The following is a 25,195-nucleotide window of genomic DNA, read 5'->3' as shown; positions in this document are numbered from 1 at the left end:
CCCAGATGCATCACGGTGAGGACCTGGGGCTGTCCCAGAAGGACACTGCCATCCCTCACTTCCTTGACAGATGGCTCCTTTGCGTAGAGCACTGCATCTAACCAGTTAAGTAATTCAGATTCTAACCCTTCTGTACGCTGCATTTTCACTAGAATCACTCCCAAGTTTTAAGTATGCTTTGCTGTCAAATAGAGGTCTTTGATTTGGAATTAGCCTGAGCCTCCTGTTTATGACTGAATCAGAAGTGAGGAAAAATCAGTTTTGTTACAGAATTCTTTGGCAGAAGTTAACTGTCTGGCAGCTCTACTTTTGAGTACTTGTAGCCTGACCTCAAAGAAAAGCCGCTGTCCTGATAGTCAGGTTACGGTTTGTGTGAGTGAGGACTAACAGTACCTGCGGGCAACTGAGTCATCGGAGTGAGCGCCAGCATCCAGCCTTGTTGAGCACATACATCGTTTCAAGCAATAATTTGGAGACACATCAGTGCAGGCCAGGAGAAGAAAGAAGCTAGGTTCTAGTCGCAGTGGTCACAGCTAGCTGTGGGCCACAGGTGAATTTCTTAGCTGTTTCTTAGCTTGGTTGAAGCATCTGAAACACAAAGCCTATCTAGGTGGCCTCTGAGATCCAGCCAGCTCTGAAAGTGGGGTGTGTGTGTGTGTGTGTGTGTGTGTGTGTGTTGCACTTCATGGGTCTCATGGATGGGATATGCGCACTCAGTTAACTCCTATCGTCACATTCACTGCAGTGTTGAATGGGTTTCTCAGGGAAGCCGCCTTGCTCATCTTAGTCCCCATTAGTCGACAACGGTGGCTGACACAGTATGTTCTTTTAATATTGTTGTATTAATTAAGGAAAGAGGGGAGAAGCAAGTTACCTAATTAAACATAGTCACAGACAGTTTGTTGGAATTTGAAATAACAAGTTCTAAATCAAAGGAGCGTTTGGACACATGAAAAGGAGAAAAGTAGCTTATTAACAATTACATTAGATAGTGCATGTCCAGCACCTGAAACACTAGCTGGCACCTGCCTTTCTTCCCTGAAAATAAGACCTAGTCAGAAAATAGCCTTGAAAACTGGAGTTTAGACATGTCAGCCCCAGCCAGCCTGTCCTTGCCTTCCTTACCTGCCCTCCCTGTTCTCTCCCGCTCCTGGGTAAATAGCACCTTGGATCCCTAGTTTTCAAGGCTGATTATTTTCTAGCTAAGTTATTTTTAGGGCAACACAAACATTTGAGTAAGGACTCCAAGTTGTTTTTAAGAGATCTTTTCTTACCTTATCACTAGCTGCGATGCTGTCTTGCAGGCCTGAAACTCTACCTACATTTTCATGCAAACGGTTTTGCCAGCTTGTGATTGAGGTTTTAATTTCCTGCGTAGCACTTCGGATCTGCTTCATGCATTCTGTTTCTTTCCTACAGTGCTCCTTCAAGGATTCCGGCATTTTTCTATTCTCCTCTATTTTTTTTTTTATCAGTGTCTTCTTTAGAAGCACTTAGTAATTCTTTCATTCTACTTATCATTTCTTCTTTTACTTCTGAGATTACTTCTGATCTGATTTCCTCTATATCTTTGTGCAGTTGTTTCTTTACTTCAGATTGCTGTTAATTCAGAGATTTCAGGACTCAACAAAATGTTGATAACAGGAGAAAGAAGAGATTTCTGGTGACCTGACGAGTGTCATAGTAGTGGGTCTTCAGTGGGTCACCACTCGGTGAAGACCCAGAGTGATGGTGGTGACCCCACACCTCTGCCATGTAAGAAGGGAGGGTGCGGACTGGGGAGGCAGCTCGGCGGTCTAAGCTCCCGCCCGGCAAGCACAAGGACCCAGGTTTGATCCCTGGTACCGCATGCAGTGCCGGGCTAGAATCCCGGAAGCACCATGCCACCCCAAACCGGGCATGGTGGCACACACCTCTAATCCCAGCACTGGGGAGGCTGACACAGGAGGCTGACATAAGTGATGACACTTATCACTATGAGTCCAAGCTATGTAGAGAGACCCTATACTAAATAAGGAAATAAATAAGAAGGGAGGCTGCATCCAGGGCTCAGGGCTCTGCATCAGAGCCGACGAGGGCTCTTTGAGGTACCGCCTGTGTTTGTGGCTGAGGACCTCCCTGGAGTCCTGGCACTGCTTTATTATTGGGCCATGCGTACCTTCCAGACTGAACTCCCGGGGCCCAGGGGAGGCCCGTGTCCTCTGCTCTGACGGCCGCACAGCAGCGATGCCTGTTCCCCGCTCACTGTGTGGCCCCGTGGTGGCCGTGGAAAGAATCAGCCGTGGCAAACAAACCGCATTTGGAGCCGCCACATCTCCCTTTCCTTTAATCAGCACGTCCAGTTCCGACTCAGAGATCTGAGCTTTACAGAGTCTCACAGGGCTTAATGTGGTACAGAATAAAGGAGAGAATAAAAAACCCTTCACGGCAGGGCCTGGGTAGATGCCCATAAGCTAACTCGCTTGTTGATTGTGGAGCCGCTCTGCTTTTCCTCTGTCCCTCCTCTCATCCCCATCTCCCTGTCTTGTCACCTGCTTCCCACCCCTCGTGTCTGTGACCACAGTGTGTACCTTGTAAAGCCTCACTTATCCATCACGCCTGCCAGCTTGGCGGGGCAGGCTCCAGGTTAGCACGGGGTGAAGAGGCGCCCCTCCTGCTAGCGGGGGTCACTTCCCAACTTTCCTGTTCTTATTTGCCCTTGGGGTCGTGCAGGAGGCAGGCCCAGCCTCACATAATAGGAAACCTTTTTGCTCCTGTTAATGAAAGAGAACAGTTTGGTCAAAGCGAGGGAAGTTTGCTTGGACACAAAGATGGTATCGAGTTATTTTCACGTGTAGGAAAGTGCAGTAGTTTCTATGCAAAGGAGAAACGCTTGGCAGTTTAGGTGTTTCAAATAATCCATAAATAAACTCTTCAAGTATTGCCTCTTACACTAGCATATTAAGAGTTATGGGGATGCATAGAAACAATGTATTATTTAGAAGGTAGTTGAAAACCAAGGTTTTATTCTTACAAATGGGAACCAAGAGATAAATGTGTCCCTCTGAGAGGTCTGTTGGTTAATTTGGCTACAGGAATAAGCAGGCCAGGCCCAGGGTCAGGCAGGGCATCGTGTTCTGGATATAGATGGGCACAACGGAGGCAGCACGAGAGAGCCATGCCCCTGGTGTTTCGTTGAAGTCATTTAGGCCGCCTTTCCCACTAGCATAGTACTGCCCTTCTGGTCTAAGTCCCAGTTGTTGTCTTAAGTCCTTGGGATGGAACGGTGTCCACGTCGCTCGGGTCTGCCATCTGCTGCTTTCTGTGCATTAATGGTCTTACTAGGTCTGGAAGATACCCCTCTCCTAGAGGTGTCATGAGGCACAAGAAGGAGGATGCCTACTCATTGGCTTTTTAAGGCCCAGACAGGCTATGGCATGCAGCAGCAGCAAAGGAGCAATGCCCCAGCACAGTGCGCCTGTAAGCCTTACCTGTAGCTCTCTACCTGGAAGCGCTCCCCTTTTCTTCTTTGATTGTCTCATCCAAGCTGGTAGGAAATCCACTGCACACTGATGCTTAGTTGAGAAGTGTTGTTTCTGTCTTGTGTTCCTGTCAGGAAAAGAAAAGACACCAGTCTGAATTCATGAATCAGGTTGTCTGGCTTGGAGGGGCAGTTGGTGCCTGGATGTCGCTGCTAAGCACTGCCGGTACAAAGCACCACCAGGTCAGGCCTGTCATAGGGCCTGAGTAAGGACTTCGTTCCCTTGGGCATGAGGGAAGGGAGGAGTAACAGCCCTGATACTGTTCCAACTCCCCCTCCTACCTGGTGGTGTTTCCTGTATAAAACCTGAGGCTTCCTTTATTTCTCATTTCCTTCATTTAGAGCCATCCTTTTTTTTTTTTTTTTTTTTTTTCTAAGAGACCTCCAACAGTGCAGTGTGGTAGGAGGCCTTACTTATGATGGGGCTGTGACGAGGCTGGCCTTGAAAGCCTCTGCCCTCTTAAGGTTCCTGTCTTCATGGAAGGAGCACCCTTTGTGACCACTTGGTTCTGTATGTGTGTGGTCACAATGAGGAGCCTGAGGCTCAGAGTGGTCAAGCACCATCGCTGGGACTTGTGTCTCCAGTGTCCCAGCTTGGGTCCATTTTGTCTCTTGCTCCCTGTGATGTTGTTTCTCACTCTGTGTAGTCCTGCCTTCAGGACTGCTGCCTCCTTTTCCCCTGTAAACATTAATACAAAGTGTGTTTGCTTGGCCTTGCAGCCTTGCCTGGCCCCTGCATGTCCAAAACAGCCAAGTAGAATTCCTGAGCATGTTGTGTCTTCAGATGTTTATAACCCAAAGGAATCCCTTACGGTGTTCTGTAATAGAACGACTTGGATGTCAGTATTGCGTGTTGGAAAGGCGAGCCGAGTTCACAATGCAGCAATTATGATGCCGTGCATTATGTATAATTTGCAGTCTGCCCCAGCAGCAGTGGTGAACTAGGAAGCACCATCCTGGCCCTGCCGCATAATTAGCAGATCAAACACTGCCCTGGGAGCAGCACGATGGTTGTCATCCAAGGTGCAGAAGCACACGGACAGTTCTGATAAAAGCAGTGCATCCCACTCGTGAAGTGAGCAGCCCCGATATCTGGCTGCAGATACGTCAAAAGCCTTCACTGCTAATTGAAGGAAACTTTTAGGTTGTAGCAGCTCGTAAATTTGCACTGGGAATCGCCATATTACTCCGAGGTTATAAGTCTTGTCTTTGAAATTTAACAGTAGTACTTTTAATACTGCATTCCTCTAATAGCACTACTGTAAACATGCAGGGTTTGCGTTTTAGCATAAATTCAAACAGTGTGGCTTTAAAAGAGTTTACCACATCAAAGAGAGGCTGTTTGGGCATGTTTTATAAATTCTTTTCTGTATAGTATTTAAAGCTACAAATGCCTCATAAAAATGTGTTCCACTTCGATCAGGCATGTTGGCATGGTGTCCTTGCTCCAGCTTTTACCGTCCTTAGTTTTTGTACCCTAAGAGAATCATCTGAAAACGGGTCTAGGCCTTTTGCCAAGTCAGATTTCCTTAATCGGCTGCTTTCAGATCCATAGAACAGCTCTGCAAACGCTGCTGTACTTGACCTGCACAGCAACAAATCGTGTCCCTCATCATGGTCATCTCTCTTTCTTTAAATCAAACAATCGCTGTATGAATCTGCAGCCAATTGAATGCCAATTGCAACACTTCCTATGGTCTCATAGTCTCCGTCAAAATGAAACGAAACCAATGAAAGCCCCCTGCTTTTCTGCTGAACCCCTTTGGGGGGTGAGGAAAGGTTGGATGGTAAAGAGACCTGTAGGTACGGTTTCCAAAGCCACATGGCGGAGCGCGAGAACACTGGCTCAGCCCTGGCAGAGGCAGAGGGGCTGGGAGGCCAGGAGGTCCCCTTCCTCAAGGCCCAGGCTCTCCACCTGCAGAGCAAGGACGGTGCTTAGTGCGCCTTCCTCCTCCCTCCTTGTCACCTGTGCACCCGTGCACCCCTGTATTTACCCCAGAAGCACACCTCCCATGTTCTTGCCCCATGGAACACACAGCCTAAAATGGATACTTACTAGTGAAATAATCAGATTCGTGAATAATCACCAGCCATGGCTTCGTGCATTCGGGCTCTTTGAAGAAAGCAGGTCCTGTGACAGAGAGCCTAAGGCAAAGGTCCGGCCTTGGAAGTAATAGGAGACAGTCACCTTTCCCAATGTGGTGTTTGCGCCTGCTGCCTGGGCAGGGGCAGGGGTAGGAGAGTGAGATGTTACGAAGGCCTTAGTGGGCTGTGGGGGGAATATTTTATTTTTGCTCTAAAATAAAAGGAATCTTTGGAGAGTTTTAGGCAAAGGTAAAGTGTGTGTTTGTAAAAAGTAGCTGCTGTATGGAGAATGGCCGTGCAAGCCCTGTAGTGAGCATGGGAGAGCATTCCTGTGCCCATGTCTAGACTCAGGAGACAGGTGGCTGAGGCAATTATGACAGGGCAAGTGGAATAAAATGGATCAATTCAGGAAAAATACAGATGAGAACAACAGGCCCCCTAGGGTGGGTAGGACTGGGGAGGGCATGCTGAGGAAGAGGAAGGTAGAGGATGGCTCTCAGTTCTGGCGCATGAGACTAACTGCTGGACTAACCTGGCAGCCCAGCGGGGCAGTTGCTGATACAACAATAGGTTCCTCTTGTTTTGATTGCTTTGGGCTAGGTGTTCCTTGCTTTGATTCACTTGGTCTTCAGCACACATCTATGTGCTGTTTTACTGTACTGCACAAATACAAAGGTTGTGCAAGAAGTGACACAGCCAAGAGACAGTACCTGCACACGCTCGCAGGCTCTGCTGTCCATCCCAAGCTGGGAGCCCGGGACAGCTTTTCATAATACTCACATCTACTCCAGTTTGCGAGTGTGGTTTGCATTGTGTAGAGTGAAATGCCTGGGAAGAGAAAAATGAGGAAACCACGTGATCCGAGCAGGCCACCAGGGCACTGGAGACCTGATTCTGTCCCCCCAGAGCACTTGGGAAAACCACTTCCCCTTCTCTGACGGTCAGTTTCCTATCTGAGAAATGAATATTTTGGAGGTACCACCCCAACGGCTCTTCCTCCTCTCTGGAAGTCTGTGAATGTTATGACCTCCAGATGTATCTCACTCACATACACTGCCTCCTTCCTACATTTTATTAAGCCTGAACCCCCCCCACACACACACACACATACTTGTTGAGAAGAGGGCCTTAGTACTAAGTTGTACTGCCAGCTCCATTTTTCTGCCATTATAAAACAGGTCTTACTAAATTTGTAAGTTGCCCAGGCTAGGCTTGAATTTGTAATCCTGTTTCCTTAGCCTCCTAGAACACAGGGAGTACAACTTGCTGGGATTACAGAATCCCAGAGTTCTGGGATTACATCACCATGTTTGACTAAGCACTATAGATGGGCCTTTTATTTACATTATTCTTTTACTTTATTTTGCTCATATGTTTATTTTTTTGTCATTTTTGAGGCAGGGTCTTGCTATGTAGTTCAGGTGGGCCTTGAACAGATTATGTGGACCAGGCTGAGCTTAAACTTATGGTAGTTTTCCTGTCTCAGCCTCCCAAGAGCTGGTGTTACAGGTGATTGCCACCATGCCTGACTCAGGCCTTTTAATCTAGTTTTTCACCTGATCAAACCACATATCTGGGCATTCCCGAAGGCTCCCAGAGACCAGTGTCTTCCTCTTCCTTGCCTAAACCTGCAGTCATCTAAAGTAAGCCTAATTCTAGATTCTTAACTTGGAATTTAAAGTTTACAGTTCTTAGTTCTAGTGTCTCCCTGTTTCTAAAGTTTTATTTTACCAGAAATTATTAACAGACATTCAGGAATAATTTGGTTTGATTGTTACCAACTCTCTCTCTATAACATAGGCCATTTTGAAAGTATTTCTGAGCTTAGCCCTAATTCATTTTGAGGTAGGCTATTATGAGAGTATTAAAAACCCAGAGAAGGCCCCCGTCTTCCCATGACTAGAGGGCTTATTTGGAAGAGACATGTGTTCCTGCAGCCGTCTGTTGCCCCTGTTGTTGAGCACATGCATACTCATGTAAGCGTGCTTGTGTAACATGTACACACACACACACATAAATACATTCTCTAATGGAACACAAAATCAGGATCAGGAGTTGGAGAGTAAGTTCATTACTACTAAAAGAACTCACAAAAAATGGTAGTTAGACTCAGTTAGATTAAATCCAGAAACAAGTTTGTTTTCTAAAGGAGCGCCACACTTGTAGGGTAGCTCAGCCCACCTCACAGGAAAGAGCTCTCCAGCCATCGCAGCCCTAGGTGGCTCTGACCCGCATGAGCATTTCTTAGCTGTGAGGTGCAAAGAGCAAGGCTCCTGCTTGTTTGCCTGTCTCTGGACGCCACTCGCGCCACTTATCTTAGGAGGGCTGAGAGGCCAGGTTGCCTCGCCTTCTGCACTATCTCACAACGCCTCCACCCCCAGAAGCTGTGGGTGCCACACTTTGGACAAGTGTGCCAGGCTTCCTTTTCTTGTTTTTCTGAAGCCTTATTTTAAGAGAAATCTTATTTTTTCTTCAGGCCTAGGAAGCACGTATCTGACCTCAGGCCTCACGGTGCTGCCTTTCCTTGTGCTGGGGCTGGGCTGGGCTGCCCCTCACACCTTCAGCATACCCAGCTCTGCTCCAGTTTGTGACTCTTATGCTCACAGTTACATCGAAAGAGGAGGAACTCCAAGAGATGTCAGCCTTAGTGGGGGCGTTGAACCACAGCATTCCCTGTGGCCACTCAGAAACTTAGAGACAATTTCCTAGCTAGGGGATGGATTTTGAAAGCACATTGGTACCTGTAGAGGTGTAGTAATGCATGAGTCAGGCTTGAGATACTAGAAAAGTAGAGGGCGTTTCAAATTTTAAAGCCTTTAAGACAGCACTCAGGAGCCATGGAGATAGCTCAGCTGTCTAAGCACCTATCTAGGCAATCACAAGGAGCCGGGTTCGATCCCCGGTACTGCATGCTGTGCCAGCCCTGCTGTAGTGAGACCCTGTACCAAACACATACTTTTTAAAGTGAGCATACTAATACCTATAGGAAAGAGTTACAGAGTAAGGAGGACAGGAGAAGGAGTAGGGGAAAGATACATCTGTGAATGTAAGCAGGTGGAAAACTGTACTGTGCATTTCTGCTGGTCTGTGGAAAGAAGCAGTTAATGCTTTATTTGTTTCATCTCCTTTTTTCAAGTTTTTATACTTTTTCTCTCATTTTCTTGTAAACTTCTGTCTTTTTCTTCTTCTTCCAATTTCACATGTATATATCTGGTAATATGAATGAATGGCTAGACAACAACCCTATGTATTATAACAAATACTGTGAAATTCATAGGACTTTGTTAGGTAAAATTCTGTATCACGTGTAATGTTTTGCTTTAATTCTAATTTGTACTCTCTTTTAAAAAGAAAAATTTTTTTAAAAAAAGTGCTTAGCAGAGACAGATGTGATACCTCTCCTGTCTCAGGCTTTGTGGTCACTGAATGACCTGTAGCGTATCCTGTGCCCCAGAGCTCAGGCAAAGGTCATGAGTGTCATGGAAGACACACACAGTGGTGGGTTTGCTGCCCTGTGCTCCTCTTCCTCACCCATTTGTGTCTCAGCTTTGAGTGTTGTTCAGTGATGGAGGCCAGAAACTGAAATCCCTGGGCATGAGATTCCCACCTGCCACTGTCTGTCTTTGTTCCTCTTAGTGCCTGCGAGTCCCGCTGTCCCACCCCGGCCTGGTTCTTCTGTCCTCTGTGCCTTGCCACGAGGGCCTGTCACTCGGGCCTCATAGTCATTCATCAGACATTTAGGATGCACCCACCATGTGCTAGCCACTGGGGATCGAAGGGGGGCCCGTCATCCAGGACCGGGTGATTGCTGCTGGACCAGTCTCACCTGCTGTGATGTTGTCACTAAAAGACTGTCCCTGGCCACATTATAGTTGTGTCTGGATTCGGGAGTGTGCTCATTAGCACTGGTAAAATCTTCCTTGTCCACTACTGAGCATCGTGTGACCTGGGTAGCAGCCAGAGTGGCCACCTGTCCTAGTGCCCTCCTGTCCCATGTACAGCGGCTAGACTCTCCAGCAGTTACTGCAACAGTTGCTCAGTGTATCCTGGACTTCAGCACTTGGGACCAGGCGGTTGCTCTCACCCGAAGTTGCCAGCTCTTGCCAGAGTTCTCTTCTTCCGGGTTCTTCATCTTCTCTTCTCTTTGCTTTCTTGAGATAATGTTACCTGTACTTTTTCATGCACAAAGCTACAGGCTGTTTTAAGAAGACTGAGGTTTCTGATGGAAGCACCAGCAAATTTTAATTGATCTGTGATTTCAAGTTAGTAAAAATATGATCTTCATTTCTCTGTTAATGAGCTGGAAGTTGAACCACATCTGGTTTGAAACTCAAGTGGAAGGGAATGAGAAGAAAACAAAGCAAGTGTAAGTGCTTATTTATTTATACCTTTGTCTGAATAGGAGACTTGAGAGATTGAGCAGGAAGCAGTAGTTCAGGGATTTTGTTGTTTGCTAATAGAGGATCCCTGCCCCTGTGCTGTAAGAGGATGGGCTATGCAACTAGCATTATAGCCTTTAGAGGAAGGGAGACGATGTCCCAGAAGAACATGAAACCTCCGCTTGCAAAGAGCTGGTGTCTACCAGGAAGCCAGTCTCAGAATGTGTGGGGTCACTGGGGCTCAGCACAGATGGTGCCAAACCACCAGTCACTAGGCAGGCAGTATCAGAAATGCTGTCTTAGTTTGGGCTGTCTTCCTGACATAGACCCAGCGGTCTAGCTGTGAAGGCTGGCAGTCCCAGGTGCTACCATGATCTGCTTCTAGGGAAGTCCCTTTTCCTGGATTACAGTCTTCTCCCTGTGTCCTTCCCTGGCTGAGAGACCAAGGTCTGGTCTTTGTACTCCCTTAAGGGCACGAAGGGTACAAAGTACTCCCTTCATACTCCCATCATGCGGCGTCTGCCTTCATGGCCTCACTGTCCGTCCACATGCTCCATCTGCACTGACTACTCAGAGTCAGAGGCCAAAGACTTAGAAGTAAGTGTGCTCCTGGAGGGTACTAACCGCCTTGCAAATTTCTGGGACTCGTGGAATATTCTGATTATAAATCCAGTCTTGTCCTGGGCTAGCTAGCATGGGTTCTTACTTTCGTGAAAATGGAAAATAAAACTAAAGCAGATATTTTTAGGGGGAAAAAAAGAACTTTAATTGAAGGGCACGAGAAAATAAGGAGAGGACTCCAGCTTAGATGGTAGCTGGAGGAGGCGCACTGTGCTGAGGAGAATCGGACAGGCCTATCAGAGCAGCCGAGAATCCAGTTCTGTGGGGCGCTTGGAAGGGCACAGGCTACTCAGTATTTCAGTCTCGGTTTCACAGCTCAGATTGAATACTCAAGACTTGCATACCAGGACTCTTCATACCGTGGGAGAAATCTTCTTGATTTCCAGGGAAGTTCCAGTCATGTGAGGATCTGCTGGAACCCGTGGTGCCTGTGGGGTCAGGGCAGTGGAGATTTCTGGCATAGGTGTTCTCAGTCTTAAAGGGTGAGAAATAGTCCAGGTGAATGTAAGGCCAGGAGACACATCCTAAATCACTGAGGTGCTGAATGCGGAGCTAGAGAGACTTGACCTGGAGTTTCACAAAACGAAGGTCAAGCTTTGCTGTACTTCTAGTTACCTTTTAGGCACTTGCAGGCCCAAGTAGGGATTCAATATTAAGCAAAAACTACTTTTAAGTCCCTGACTGCCTCAGAAGTCATAAATCATTATTTTTATGTATAATAGGTTAAAGGCCCAGGAGTGAGTCTGTGCTTTGTCCCCAGGGTGATCTCAGCAATGTCACAGCTGTGTCATTCTTGCACATTAGCCCAGTGCCAGGCCAGAGGAACCCCCAAATCAAAGCTCTGTCTGCCCCTCGACAGCTGTCCACACTGAACCTCTGCCCCAGGTATCATGAGAGTGCAGGCCCTCCTTTCATCTCCCTTTCTGAGGAGTAGCACAAGGTGAAGAGCCAAAGCACGAGGGTCAGGCTGGGGACAGAGAGTAGGGTTTGGAGGGAAGGATGTGAACCGGTAGACAGAGCCACCTTCACTAAGCTTAAAGTAGGCCATTTTAATATTATTGTATCCAAGGTTGATTTGTTATTACTGAATGTATCTACTTTATTTTCTGATTTGGACTTAGAGTGCTAAGGAGGTTAGAGATCATTCCTGTGAAAACACTCAGTAGCAAGAAGTAGTGTGCACAATAGCAAGAGTAAATTCTAAATGTAGGACTGGTTAAAATATCCATATTCATACCTGTACCACATTCACATGTATACCTCTCTCAGTGCCTTGTCTTTCTTTGCTCTAGAAGAATTCTGATATGACATAGAAACTGCTAGATGCTGGCAAATAATCCCCGGGTTTCAGGCCATCTAGACAATAAACAACTCTATAATGTTCAGTGCAGCAGCTTCTGTAGAGCCCATCTGTTTGAAAATAACCCTAATTCTGCTTACAATGCGGAATGCTTTGTTGACTGGAATTTGTCCTAGTTTTCTTCAGCGAAGTCAGTGCCATAGGCCTCTGGTTCCACCTGCTGGCAAATGCAGATGCTGGAATGAAACCCTGTTTTTTCAACTAAAAGAGGAATTGCTGGTTCTCAAAGTCTAGCATCACCTAGGAGTTCAGTAATGACGCAGGGCCTGGGCTCCATGGCAATCCCACCAGGCCAGAAACCATTGCTTGAAACACCCGCTCGGTGATTCACAGACTCATATCCATGCTAGAGACGCCTTCGCCCAGAGTCCCTGGAGCTGGGCCCAGCAGAAGTCAGTAGCTTCTACTACAAGCAGTAGGTGACTGTGTGGCGGTGCGTGCTCAGTGCCCATCTCCACCATGTCCAGTGTGTCCTCTGATTCTTCGTGGCAGTAGCTAGAGCTTTAATTCCTTGGAACTGATTTAAAAATTTTTAAAGTACAGAAATTTGATGAATTATTATTTAACCAAGTGCTCAATTTAACATGACCAGTGACAATTCATGTTGGTGTCACGTTTCCTGCTGTGCCGTGATAAGGGCATTCCTGCAGTAGTCTTCACCAACACCCATGCTCTGGTTATAGGCAAACATCAGACCAGCACAACTGGGAGGCCCCCTGCAGGATCTCTGGCTCGTGCTCAGGGAAGTCAAGGTCACGGAAGACAAGAAAAGACCAAGAAACTAAGAGACTGAGGAAACATGATAACTAAGTGCGCTGTGGGTCTTGCAATAGAAAACAAAGAAAAAGGAACTAAGTGAAAAACTGGTGAAATCCCAATGACATTAGGCATTTAGTTCCCGGTAATAGCTCCACATCGCTTCTTACTTTTGGCAAAGGTACCAGTATTAACACAGGATGCTAGCAGTAAAAAAAACACCTGCCCAGGTCATCCTTGCACCTTCTCTGTAACTCTAGAATGATTTTGAAATAAAAAGCTTATTTAAAACTACCTTAAATGTAGGTGGAAGGGATGGCCACAGTGTACAGCCGAGGAGGCTGGAGCAGCCGCCCTCGAGGTGCTGAGTCTCTGAGCCAGGGTGGAGATGCCCAGCCCAGTGGCCCCTTCTCCTAGCGGCTGGCCCACAGACCCTGCAGCTTCTGAGGGTAGTATGGGACGCAGCAGTCTGTAGGGCTTTCATTCTTGTCTAGCATTTTCCAAGTTGTGTATTTGGTCACACCCATACCCAGATACACAGGTGGCGTCATGTGCTACCTTCAGTTTTCCCTTTCAGGTATACAGTGTGTTCCCAAACCCCTGCCTGAGGACCAGGCCAGAGGCCAGGTTCTCTGTGGCCCCCACTCAGCGTGAAGAACCCTTGTGTCCTAGCCTGTGGGAACACAGAAAAGACGGTCTCTGTTCACAAGGAGCCCATTCCTGTCTTTCTAATGGTTTTTCCTAGGAGCTGGGGATATAGCTCAGTGGCACAGTTCCTGCCCAGCAAGCACAAGGACCAGAGTTCAATTCCCAGGTCAAAAGAAAAAAAAGTTACACCAAGAGATTTCATATGTTTACTCAGCAAATATCCCTAGATGATTTTGAACTGGAAAAAACCCAATAAAATATAAAATAACATGAACAGGGAAGGAGCTACTTGGAAAGAGTCAATCTCTTCTCATTTTCCAGAGTCAGCTGTAGGTTCAGCTCACTAGGGGGCTCTCAGATTATTGACCAGAGGTGTCCTGCTTTAAATCAAGGAACATTGCCAATATCCCAAAACATTACTACATATATAGGAAGAGGTCTTTGAAAATTCTTCTGAGACTCATTAAAACTCCTTTGAAACAAAGTGCTCTGGTGATACAATTTCCAAAGAATTGAAGACAGATTGAGTTAAGGAAAAAAACAGAAAAGTCCTTTTGCATTAAAATTTCTGTTCGTTTTAGAATTGTTTCGCATTATAGTGGTTCCTCATGCGCGATGGGCAGCTCATGCTTCCTTCCTGTGTGTACCCCCGGGCCTCTGGGGCGGGAAAAGCAGGGAGGACTGTTTCTGTAAGAAGTTACAAACTCCTCTCCATCAAGAAAAAAGAAGAGATAATTAACGACCATTTCAGGTGGGCCTATCTGTTGGTAAACCTTACTCAGTGTCAAAGGAGATACTTATTCCACTCAGGGATCTAAAATAAAATCTTCCTATTTACGGTGAGTCTTATCTGGGTAGAAGGTGACTCATTTCTGCTATTTCTTAAACAGATCCTATCTCCAGGTCATGATTAAGGCAGGAATACTCTACAAGTCTACAGATTCTGGGGTTCAAGGAGACAACTGGCAGCTCAGTGTCTGAGGCACCACAGAAAGAAATCTGGTCTGTCTCTTTACTTGCCCCCAGGCCAGCCATGTGATCTGTGAAAATTAATTAAAATCTCACAGCTGCAGTCCCTTGTCTGTAAAGTCACTGTAGTGGGGACTCGTGCATAGTAACTGGTAGAAAGGTGTGGTCTGAATTATTACTTGGATGTTGGCTTCATGTATTCAGTTCATGCAAATTAACTGAGTAATAGAGTCCAAAAAGTAAGATGGTAGTAAATAAGTAGTAAGTGTGTCCAATAAATGTTTCCCCTTGACTTTCTTTTGTGGAAATTCTAGAAGTCAGACCATATGCTGCCCATATTTGCAGTAAACACTCAACCTAACATAGTAGACTCCACATTTAGGTTACTCTGCTGCTAACTGGACCATATCCTGCTGATATTTGGTCTCTTGTGTCCATTATGGGTCCCCAGAATTAACCAACTGAAAGAGAATATGCAGCAGGTGAAATGGGCGCCGAATTGCTTTCCATTCCAGAGCTTCTCATTCTAGGATTTCCAGTGTCACCGCAGAAGTAGAAAATCCCAAGGCTGCTGGCTTGATGGGCCAAGGGGCGGGACGTGGAAGTGCCTGCTCTGCAAGCACATGTGCGCGCCACCGTGAACCACAGTGGGCATAAGGCTTGGAGTGAACTTCAAACTACTTTGAGAGAAAGAGTTCATCTTACGATCTGTGACTCAAGGAGTAATGTGGCCTTGCTGTCCTTTGACACCTCCCCCTTTTCCAAGAATGCCTTGCTAGGTTGCTAAACCTAGTTTCTTCCAGGCCTCTTTGGACTTTGTCAGTCCACAGCTTAGCAACTGGCCTCTTTGGAGGCTTTGCAATTCACGGAATTCCAATAAAGACACATCCTTGAAAAAGAGCGTGAATCCCATGCCACTGCCCTCATTTGACGACAGAAATCCCAGAGAATGCTGGTGATTTATGTAAAACATTGTTCTTTTTTAAAAGTGATTTGCTTATTAGCTCCCTGAGCTTACGGGACAGATGTGGCGTCCTGTGCCTTCCCTTCAGGACCATTTCACTGAATGGCACCAAGCGCTCATCACATGGCAGGCAGACTGGCGAACACCAGCTAACTGAAGATCTCTATTTACACAGACAGCGAGCAGGAGAGAACGGCTGTCACCTTGCAGCACTCTTTAACAATTCTTATCTGGAGAAAATTGTTTCTCTTCCTTTAGCAGTAAAATGCAAAGGTTACTGCATTATACATAAGGGTATAAAACTAAAATTTTTTTTTCATCAAGAACCACAAATCAGTAAGTCTTATGACCTCACTACTGGTGCTATCATTGAGCTAAATTGTCTTCCACTGGGCAGTGTTCCGGAAGTTCTTTGAAGCATACTCACTGTTTCTTGGAATAAAATTGAAGGTTGACCTCCATTTGTGGGAACACAGAAGCAAGTCTCATAAATACTAATACCCTCCACCACGTTCTTCTGAACAGAGCCATTTCACCCAAGCCTGTAAATTTTCAATGCATGATTTAACTAAACAAAAAAAGAAAGTCTTGGCTGGACCCTCCAGCTCTCCCAGTAGCCCGGAGTCCCCCCATGCTATGAAATTGCACTAACTGCTCAGTAAAGGTTGTTCATTACCTTTTTAGTGTCTGTTTCTTGAAAGGAAAATATTACTAACTAGCAATTCCACATTGTACAAAGCAGGGCTAAAATAGTCTGTAAATACAGTTGGGCTCTGTCTCTCAAGAAGGCACTAGTTTTGTCATTTCATTTTGTATGTATTTTATGGAGAGTTAATGACACAGATAAGTAGACAGGTAGGAAGCACATGGTTCTTGATGTTAGAGATTAAAAATCATAACGTTCAGTGCCCAACAGGCATTTACTACTACATATGGCATTCAACTGGGCATTTTACTTGCATTCTCCCTCCCTTTATCCGTATCCTCACAAAGGCGCCATTCTTCCTGTGCCCATTTACAGACAAGGACATTAGCACCTCAAGAAAGTAACAGTATATGCTGCAGAAGTAAAGGAGCGGGGTTTTAACTCCAGAGTTGAGGAAAGACTCTGCTGTCTCCTTGCTCACTTCTTTCGCACAGGAACCACCCAGGGCCTGCTGAGGTGCAGTTCTGACTGTGGCATTGCCCCTAGTTCTAGGCAGAGCCAGCAAGCCAGCGCTGATTCTCTGCCAGCTTTCTTCTTTTAACTGTCTCCCCCAGTGGAGGACTGTTCAGGCTCTCCACACTGTGCTTCACATGTGTCACTGTGCATCAGAACACAAGGCTAAGCCCCTACGAGACGCCTGCAGAGGATCCTGGAGATGACGGAGAGCAGTGATAGGTGATGTGGCCCTCAGCGAACAAGATCAAAATGGCTTAAAAAATAAATGCATAGGCAGGGAACTGGAAAACAGAACATATTGGAGACCGAGTGGGCAGCCAGAAAGCTCTGTCCCCAGTGTGGCTGGCCCAAAGCGCAACTCGCAGGCAGTGGGTAAGCAGCTAACTAACATCCAGTTTCTAAATTCTCTTTGAAATATCCAACATTATTTTACACTTGAAAACTGTACAAAGATTCAGAGCAGCATAGTGTTCAGAGCCTGAAAACAGTTCAGCCGCTCCTGAGACGGTAGCACTGCTATTAACAGAAGCAAAGAGGACTTAAAACCATCAGAAAATCAGACTGATTTCCAATCAGGCATTTTTGCTGTTTTGGTGGGAGCCATCATGGTCCACCTGAGGCTCCTAGAAAGCCAAGCTGATCTGCTAGCTGGTGGGCTCCGTGAAGACCTGTGCTGGAATTTCAGAGTCACATCTTTGATACTGCAGAATCTCTAAGAGTTGAAAGCTTAGCACAGACCGGTGGAGGCATAGAACCATTTAGAGCTTTCAATGGTATGAACTGCCCCTTGTGACACGTGTGCCATAGGTTCGCCACTACTGGCATAGCCTTCTCCTTTTCCATTTTCAAACAGCAATGAGCTCCCTTATATCCATGAAGAAAAGGAGTCACTGAGTTCGGGTGGAACGGCAGGCAGTGGTGAGAGGGTGTCATGCTTTATATATTAGGGGCTGTAGACCTGATGGTAACTAGAGAACTGGGACAATACCCAGAAGACCTAGGTTCGAGTCTTGCTTTCCTTCGAGCTAGCTTTGTGGCCTTGGATGTATCCCTGACCTTCTCTGAGCCTCAGTATCCTCCTCTGTAAAACAGTGAAAATTAGAGTAGAAATGAAAGCCAGGTAACATCAGGCCCCTTGAAGAGCTCTGCAAGGGAAAGAGTGCTTATTGTCCCTCCTTGGCTTGCACTTTCTCCTTTAGCAACAGTGTTCCACTGGCTCAGCCCAGCTCTCCCCGAATGCCCTGCACGCGGTCCCAGAGAGCACGTGTGCCAGTGGCTCATTCTAGGGCTGCAGCTGAGGAACCTGCTCAGCCCTCTGCTTCTGATTCCTCATCACTTCTTGGAAATACTAATCCACTCAGAGGAATCCAATGTCCTCTGTGGTATGAAAACACCAGAGGACACTCCGTTTCCCTTTGGGAGCCTGAGGACCTTTCCAGCCTCCCAGGCTTTGTGCCCTGTGGCCTGGAGTCAGCCTGCCACGTTGTTTCTACTTCTGCCCACAACTTGTTCTAATGGTATTCCCTGCCCATCTGGGACAGGCTGTCAAACATTGGCCAGTGCCACAAGTGCAGTTAAGAATGGTCTTTTTAAAAACAACTGTTAGAGTTGAACTTGGATATGATCACATAAACCAATTTTGAACAATAAACTGGTGGTGATTTGACTAATAAATTTATCATTTGGAAGCATTTACCATCTTGATCAAAGGGAAATTCCTTTATAAACACATGTGGTAAACTATCTCCAGTTGTTACAGTTTATATCAGGAACGATCCTCCAGAGGCCTTGTGTGCCCCTGGGTGGGGTCTTGAGACGATGAGCAGACCACAGGGGCGCTGTAGCTGATGTGCTGTTAGTCGGCAGGGCCTGTGAAGATCACACACTGTGTCTTGTCAGTGAAACTTTTAACCTTACTGTATTTGGGAGACTGTATGGTGAAGGTATAGAAACGCGTAACGTTGAATATCATTTTTAATGTAAGTTCCTAAAATGACATCTGTGTCACGGTCCCAGAAACTTTGAGATGAAGTCTCACCTAGCAGAAGGGAGGGAGGCCAGGGTCTACCTTCTTCAGTGGGTGTTCTGGTCAGCAAAGGCTGCAGGGGCTCGGGAGGTATCATTTTCTGCTGGTCTCAGCGAGAAAGGAGAACCAGCTGCGGGGAGAATTGAGGCGCCCAAAACCATGGGAAAGCAAGCACAGAAGGACTGCCTCTTAGTTGCATATTTTGAATTTCTCTGTCTGACAACTAACATTCCAGCCATGGCTTGAACAGTGACTCTTACTCTCCTACTGCGTCCTCTTACGTCTTTTCATTATAATCTAAACAAACGTCATTGTCAAGGTAACCAAATGGAGCATCTTAGGAAAAGTACACCTCCTAGAAAAAGACCAAATGTTCCCTTGCTTTCCTTCCTATGAAAGCAATTGCCCTTGCCCAGCCCCCCTTCCCAGCTAGGTCTGCCTCGCAGGAACCAGACTTGGACCCCAGGCCAGTCATGGCGGAAGCTCAGGTGGCAGTGGAGAGTGATGGCGCCTGGGTGAACCTAGTCCCTTTGCAAGTCCTAGGCAGGTGCTATTTATTGGATAGTGATAGGACGTTCAGATCTGTTCCAGGCACTGGAGGCCAGAGATGTCGCCTGCCCTTGCAGAGCATATGTTTCGAGTAGAAGGAAGCGAGTGGACTGATGGCAGCACTGCGGGCAGGGTGTAGAGACTCCCTGATGACAACTAACAGGAAGGTGGTGAGAGCTGAATGGATGGCAGCAGGAGGAAATGCTTCCTGGGGGTGGCCAGGCAGTGGAAGGGGAATGCAACTTTTGATTGATACAGTTTGAGAGGCAGGAGTTTGGCGAATTCACATGGTGTGTAGAGCCACAAGAGTAGCAGGCTACCGTCTTTGTGTTCCCCATGCTTTAAACTAGTGGTGATACATCTGCCCGCCTGCTTCTAGAGGACAGGGAAGCTCCTCTGTGTGGTGCAGCTTGCTGATTCCTTGCCATCGAGAACTATGTATTCCCCTTCCTTATTACTCTGCACAGCTCCTGAGAGGGTTGTTTATTCAATGACTTGATCATTTATATCCTCACAAGCCATATTTTCAGGACATTTGCAGTCCCTTCCAGTAATGATTTCAATGGCCCTTCATATGACAATTTGTGCCTGTACTCTTGCCTGGCTGCCTGGATGTCCACACCACTCCGCTCCTACTGTACATGTCCCATGCCTGTCCCCAGGCTTGCCTGGACCTCAGCCAGCTGTGGTTCTACCTGCTGGAGGGAGCCAGGGGAACAGGGTGGAGTGAAGAAAGGGGAGACCCAAAGGCAGAGCAGGAGAAGCCAGCCAGCGCCCAGGTGGGGAGGTTGTAGAGGTGAGCACAGGGCAGACGAAACAGAACACTGAACCCTTGGCCCGTTACGGAAGGGCATGATGCAAATTATGGAGCTCGGTGAGAAGAAACATAAAAGTGGGAGGATTGTGAAGCAACGTCATATCCAATTAGGTCCCGAGCCAAGTTAGGTCCATAAACTGAGCCACACTACAAGTATTTTTTTGATGTTGAAATTTAGAATTGGCAGCTGAGGTAGAACTGTGTCTATTATGTGTATCTTTTTTGTGTTAAAATGAAGATGACACCAAAGTGATGGATTTTTTCCCCTCCGCCCTTGAAATCCTAGGATTACACAAGGCCTTATAGATATCAAAAGCATAGATAGGAAGTGTTTGATTTTCCTTTTTGCTTTCTCCCCACAGGAAACACCAGAAATAACCCACCACCCTACGGGTTTCATCTCTCACCAGAAGACATGAGGAGACAGCGGCTTTACAGATTCGACAACCAGTGAGGCAGCTTTTTGGGAAGACATCATCCAGCTGTGTCCTGGTGGCCCACATGCTCACTCCCCGAGCCTCTAATAGCTTTAACAAAATCAGAGTACAGTTGTCATCCTGTATTGCTCACGTCTGCCATGGGCCCTCCCCGTGTGGCCCCTGTGAATGAATCCAGCCTGACATATCAGGTAGAGTAGCAGGAAGCCAGGCATGTTGAAAGCAGCTCACAGCCCTCTGGGAGGGACCACCCTCCTCGCCTTGTCCTCTGTCCCAAGCAGAAATTCACCTCCTCCATGAGGAGCTCCCACACTCCTTCCACCCTCCTTCACCTGCCTGCTACTCAGGGTGCATTTACCTTGTCTTGATTTTGAAGCCCTGGGTTTTCACCAGGAGGTTTTGTTTTCACCAGTTTGGAAGATTAGACCCTCATCCAGCCCGGAGCCCTGCATGCTGGACTTGGCAGGAGGTGAGGCCCTGTGCCCTCGTCCTCCTGGCATGTTGCCATGGTGATTGTCCAGGAAGGCACCGTGGCTGCTCTCCCAGGCACTGTTCTGTCCTCCTTCACCCCGGCTCCTCATTGCAGGGCCTTTGCTTTGTTCTCACATGGCTTTGCCTACAGAGTGCGTCACTGTAGGAGTATGAGAGACCCGGGGGGGGGGGGAGGCCCATGTACTCTGTTAGGTGGCAGGTGGCACCAGCAGGAGCCTCCCCTCAGAGGCAGCAAGAGTACCTGGGTGGCGCGTGTCACTTGATCAGCCAGGCAGCAGCAGGCGCCACATCAGAGGGGAGCAGCGACTTTTAGTGGACCAGTCTGACTAGAAGTATTTTTTCCTCATAAAAGTGCCTTTTAACTGGCCGCTGCAGCAGCTGTTTGTCCTGCACAAGTGTCCAAAACATGCCCCAGGGCTCTACAGTGTTATAGTACACAGACTGCCGAGTCAGCGGAGGCATTTCCTGGTGCTTCATGAATAAGAGGCCACAGCCAAAGCGCCACTCGGTTCTCACTGTGGTGGAGCTACTGCTTTTTAAAGAGCCAGAGAAGCAGAAAATGATTCATCCATGTCTTCCTCTTGCGTCATCTGTCACTTACCTAGAGCTTTGTGATTGTGTAAGCAGAGCACTTCAGGAAAATACCCCAAAGGTAACGGAGGTTATCTTTGGCAAGGGAGTATGTGGGACTTGTATGTTCTCGTTTTTACAATTTTATATGCTATTTTTTAAAAATGTGTATATGAATATATTATATTTGAAGTCAGGAAAACAGATGTAAAAAGTATTGTATATCGAAAAAATCACAATATAAACAAAAATATGAATATATATAAGATTTTTAAATTACCTGTATTCCTTCCATTTAGAGGTATCCAGGTGCAAAAATTTGCCTTCTCAATTTTTCTTTCATGCTTTTGACAAATTTGAAGTGTAATGAGTGTACTGCTACATCTCTGGTTCCTAATCTGTATTTACCTGGGTAAAGCTTTGGCACTTTCTTATCAATGAGCTAAGAAGCCCAGTAGAGCTGGAGATGCCTTGACCTCCAGGCCGCCACCGCATTCCTGAGCTCTCAGCTTCATTTATAATTGATGCAAAGCTGAGCTGTTGATAATGTGAATTGTACTCATGAGTCTGCTAACTTTAAATGTACTTAAATTTAAATGTTCGAGCCCAAATCCCTCCTTTCTCCCAACTATAAATTTGACCTCCATCTCCTATTCCGAAGTGACCACTTTCTTACATGCCATCTTCTCACAGAACATGGATATTCTGATATAATTACCATTATTGTTGTCATTATCATTAATGGCTAACTACACCAAGATGTGCCTTCCACAGGGGAGGCTGGGTTATAAGTGATAACTGAAACCATTTATCTTCTCGTTCTCCTGTCTCCCCTCTTTACCACCTAAAGACTTGTGGTCGGACTCATTATCAGTTTTCCACCAGAGTGTTTTTTGGTTGCATTGAAAGTCAAATCATGTATATACGGAAGTTTTCATTTGTGTGAGTCCAGTAGTAGGACCTCCTTATTCTGTGCAAGCAGACACGAAGCCAGTGGAGTCCAGTTTTGGATACTAAAGCTGTAATGCATGCATGCCTTACTCGTGAAGTGGAATATCACCACACACTGGAGATTGAAAAGGTCGTTTCAGTTATAAATATAAACCAGTTATTTTTACACAATAATAAAGATGTTCTGGAATTCATAGAATTATTTTGTTGACTCAGTGGGCTTGCCTATAACCACTGCTTATTGTTTTCAGTGTCCTTTTGCCCCTAGCAACAAGAAATCCCCAAAGTGTGCCAACAGACCGAAATCCAGTTGAGGGAAATAGGCAAAAGCGAGTGCATTAGACTGATTACTTCTAATAGGGACTAAGCACTGAGAAGTGATTTTTAATTTGGTTTCTTTGTGTAGCAGTCACATCCTGATTGTCTGCTCTGTACACAGCCGTTTGGCATGCTCATTCAGCTTATGAATTTCTTAATTCAGAAGCTCAGAGGCAGTAGTTGCAGTTGCGTCCTCCCAATGACTGAAGTGCTATCCATGGTTTCAAGGTGTATTTAATGATGTTCGAACCTCGTCCATCTTTTTAAAAGCCTGCTTATGCAGCTCAAACCCAGCAGTGAATAAGTGGGGTCAGCAGCACCGGGGCCGGTCTGTACATCCGGCACTTGCTCTGCTGCCTGGGAATGAGCATCAGGAGCAAGATGCCTGCCACAGTGGTCCCTAAGGTAGGGAAGGGAAAGGGGGACAGCGTGGCCCCGATTCTCTTAAGAGGGTGCGTATTCATAAAGATGTGTGTTCCAGCTGAGTGTGGTGGCCCATGGCTGTGGCCCCAGCTACAGAAGAGGTTGAGGCAGGAGGATCCCGAGCTCGTGGATAGCTTGAGCAGCTCAGCAAGACACAATCTCAAAGAATAAGGGGTCATGAATATAGCTCAGTGTAGAGGACTTGCCCTTCCTGTGTGAGGCCTTGGATTCAGTCCCTGATACCAAAAAGTGATGTGAAAAGAATTATTTCTTCCTTTCTTCCATGGATCCGTGCACTCATTTCCTTTCCCTGTCAATTTAGATCAGACTGTCGGAAAAACCTTTCAGTCTCTGTTCTGCTCAATACTTAAAATACTCATCACTCAGTTGTGCATGATGTTGCGAGGTGAGGCGTCCAGGATCCTTCTGCCGTGTCACTTACCATTGCAAGTAACTTTTGCTGTCTGTCTGTTGCCAAAAGACAAAGGTCAGAGTCATTAGCATCAAAGTGGGGCTCCCACAGCCTCAGGCCCACACTGCACATTCAGCAGAGACTGCGCTCTGGTCCCGCTGGCTGGCTGGGAGTGCTCCTGGCAGCCAGGCCTTTTCTTGCTAGCCATGTGCCTGGACAGCCTCATTCTCTTGGCCTGACCATGTGCCCGCCCTCATCTTGCCCAGCTGAGCCCTTTCCCCGGCCCACAGACCTGAAGGCTTGGCATCGCCAGGCCTGCTGCACCCCTGGGCCTGCATCCAGCGGCTTCCACACCACTAACGCATGGGGCTGGTTTTCATGTAGTAAGAGAATGTGTCCTCATGCTTCACCAGAGAACCTGTTTCCCTCCTAACAGTACCCTCACTGTTTTGTGTGTAGTATCAGAACCAATGAATACGTGACGACAAATATGGAGAAGCTCACTTAGACCATCACCAGGGGCGCACCAGAGTGGTTCTCACATGTCACTACGCACAAGTAAATCTCCAGTCACTGAGTCCTGTAAAGCAGACCATTGGGGGAACAAAAGAACACTTTTCAAGTTTTTCCTGCTTTTCCAAACAGATAGTAAAAGTAATTCCTGGTTGAAAATTTCATTTTCAGCTGATAAAACCATCAACACTTGGTGTGCAGTCACCGAGGCTGCGAGAAGTGATGCTGCTGGCCTGTGGGACAATGAGACAGGCCCGGCTGGCTGGTGGGGGAGCGGCTGAGCCTTCAGTCTGGGTCAAGGTAGACCTCTGCACAGAGGAGTTTCCCTGGATGGTGACCTTGGGTACCTAGGGACAGAGGCCTGGCAGGCACCCAGACCACGAAATAGGTATTATCCTCATACTCACCAATGCTGGAGCTAAATAACAGTATTATACATTTTGCATCTCTACAGTTGACTTTGACCTCTTCAGTGCTTCTGTGTAGCCCCATGAGGCCTGTGGCGTCTGAGCCCTGCACTTACTGGAGGCCAGTGCAGCCCTTGGGCCCAAGGCCTGGGTCTCATTCTCTCCTGCTGGCCATCACAGTCTGCAGAACTGTGTTTCCAGAGCTCAGAATCCCGCCCTTCCCAGCCTATCCTCTTCCCTTCTGCATTCTCAGGCCCACAGGGAATAGTCCTTATTTTCCCTGCTAAGGCAACTCCAGGTATAGAGTATAGGCCATGTGACAAAGTAGGTTAAAAAAAAAATAATAATCTGCATTGGCACGAAAGAAAATAAAACACACTTCTTTGGGGGATGTCATCAGAATTTTATATGTATTGAACCATATTATAAATCAGACCACAGCAAAAGTTTAGGGGTCAATGGGAAAGCAGGCAACTTGCAAAAGTTACATGTTCATAGTCTTTATAGGTTACAGAAAGGGATGCAACGTACTGGACATGTTTCACATTTTTCCCATGAAGGAATCACTGATCAAAGAACCATAAATGCAAGCAGTTTGCATGGACAAGACAGCCACCTTTGGTGGTTTAAGCTGCACTACACAGCTTCGAGCTGCTAGTAACAGTTACAATTGGAGAGTACTGATTTTTAGGGTCGATGTTTGTTCCCTGCAGAATTCAGTGATAATGTCTTTGCAGGAAGTCTTGGTATTTTTTGTGGTATAGTAACTTTGAGGAATGAAATAAAACAGCGTTCCCAAAGACATTACAAATTGAT

The 25,195-nt window shown here is 46.7% G+C and overlaps 1 protein-coding gene and 1 long non-coding RNA gene across 2 annotated transcripts in view; one reads left to right on the top strand and one right to left on the bottom strand.

Annotated features, from left to right (window-relative positions):
* The window catches only part of Rhbdd1 (rhomboid domain containing 1), a 146,590-nt gene extending 124,099 nt beyond the window's left edge, over positions 1 to 22,491 (top strand). Inside the window, exon 7 of the mRNA XM_004638149.2 lies at positions 20,219 to 22,491. Coding sequence (XP_004638206.1) covers positions 20,219 to 20,310 — 92 coding nt within the window. The 3' untranslated portion in view covers positions 20,311 to 22,491. The remainder of the gene's footprint in view (positions 1 to 20,218) is intronic.
* Positions 9,790 to 25,195, bottom strand: part of LOC111818583 — a 20,379-nt gene continuing 4,973 nt past the window's right edge. The window contains exons 2-4 of the long non-coding RNA XR_002822539.1: positions 19,865 to 19,870; positions 13,183 to 13,190; positions 9,790 to 9,801 (exon numbers count right to left, since the gene is read on the bottom strand). This is a non-coding gene — a long non-coding RNA (uncharacterized LOC111818583). The remainder of the gene's footprint in view (positions 9,802 to 13,182; positions 13,191 to 19,864; positions 19,871 to 25,195) is intronic.

The sequence above is a fragment of the Octodon degus genome, unplaced genomic scaffold (genome assembly GCF_000260255.1).
Source record: "Octodon degus isolate 3935 unplaced genomic scaffold, OctDeg1.0 scaffold00096, whole genome shotgun sequence".
In the NCBI taxonomy this organism is placed as follows: Eukaryota; Metazoa; Chordata; class Mammalia; order Rodentia; family Octodontidae; genus Octodon; species Octodon degus.
This window is presented reverse-complemented; position numbering and strand designations above follow the sequence as displayed.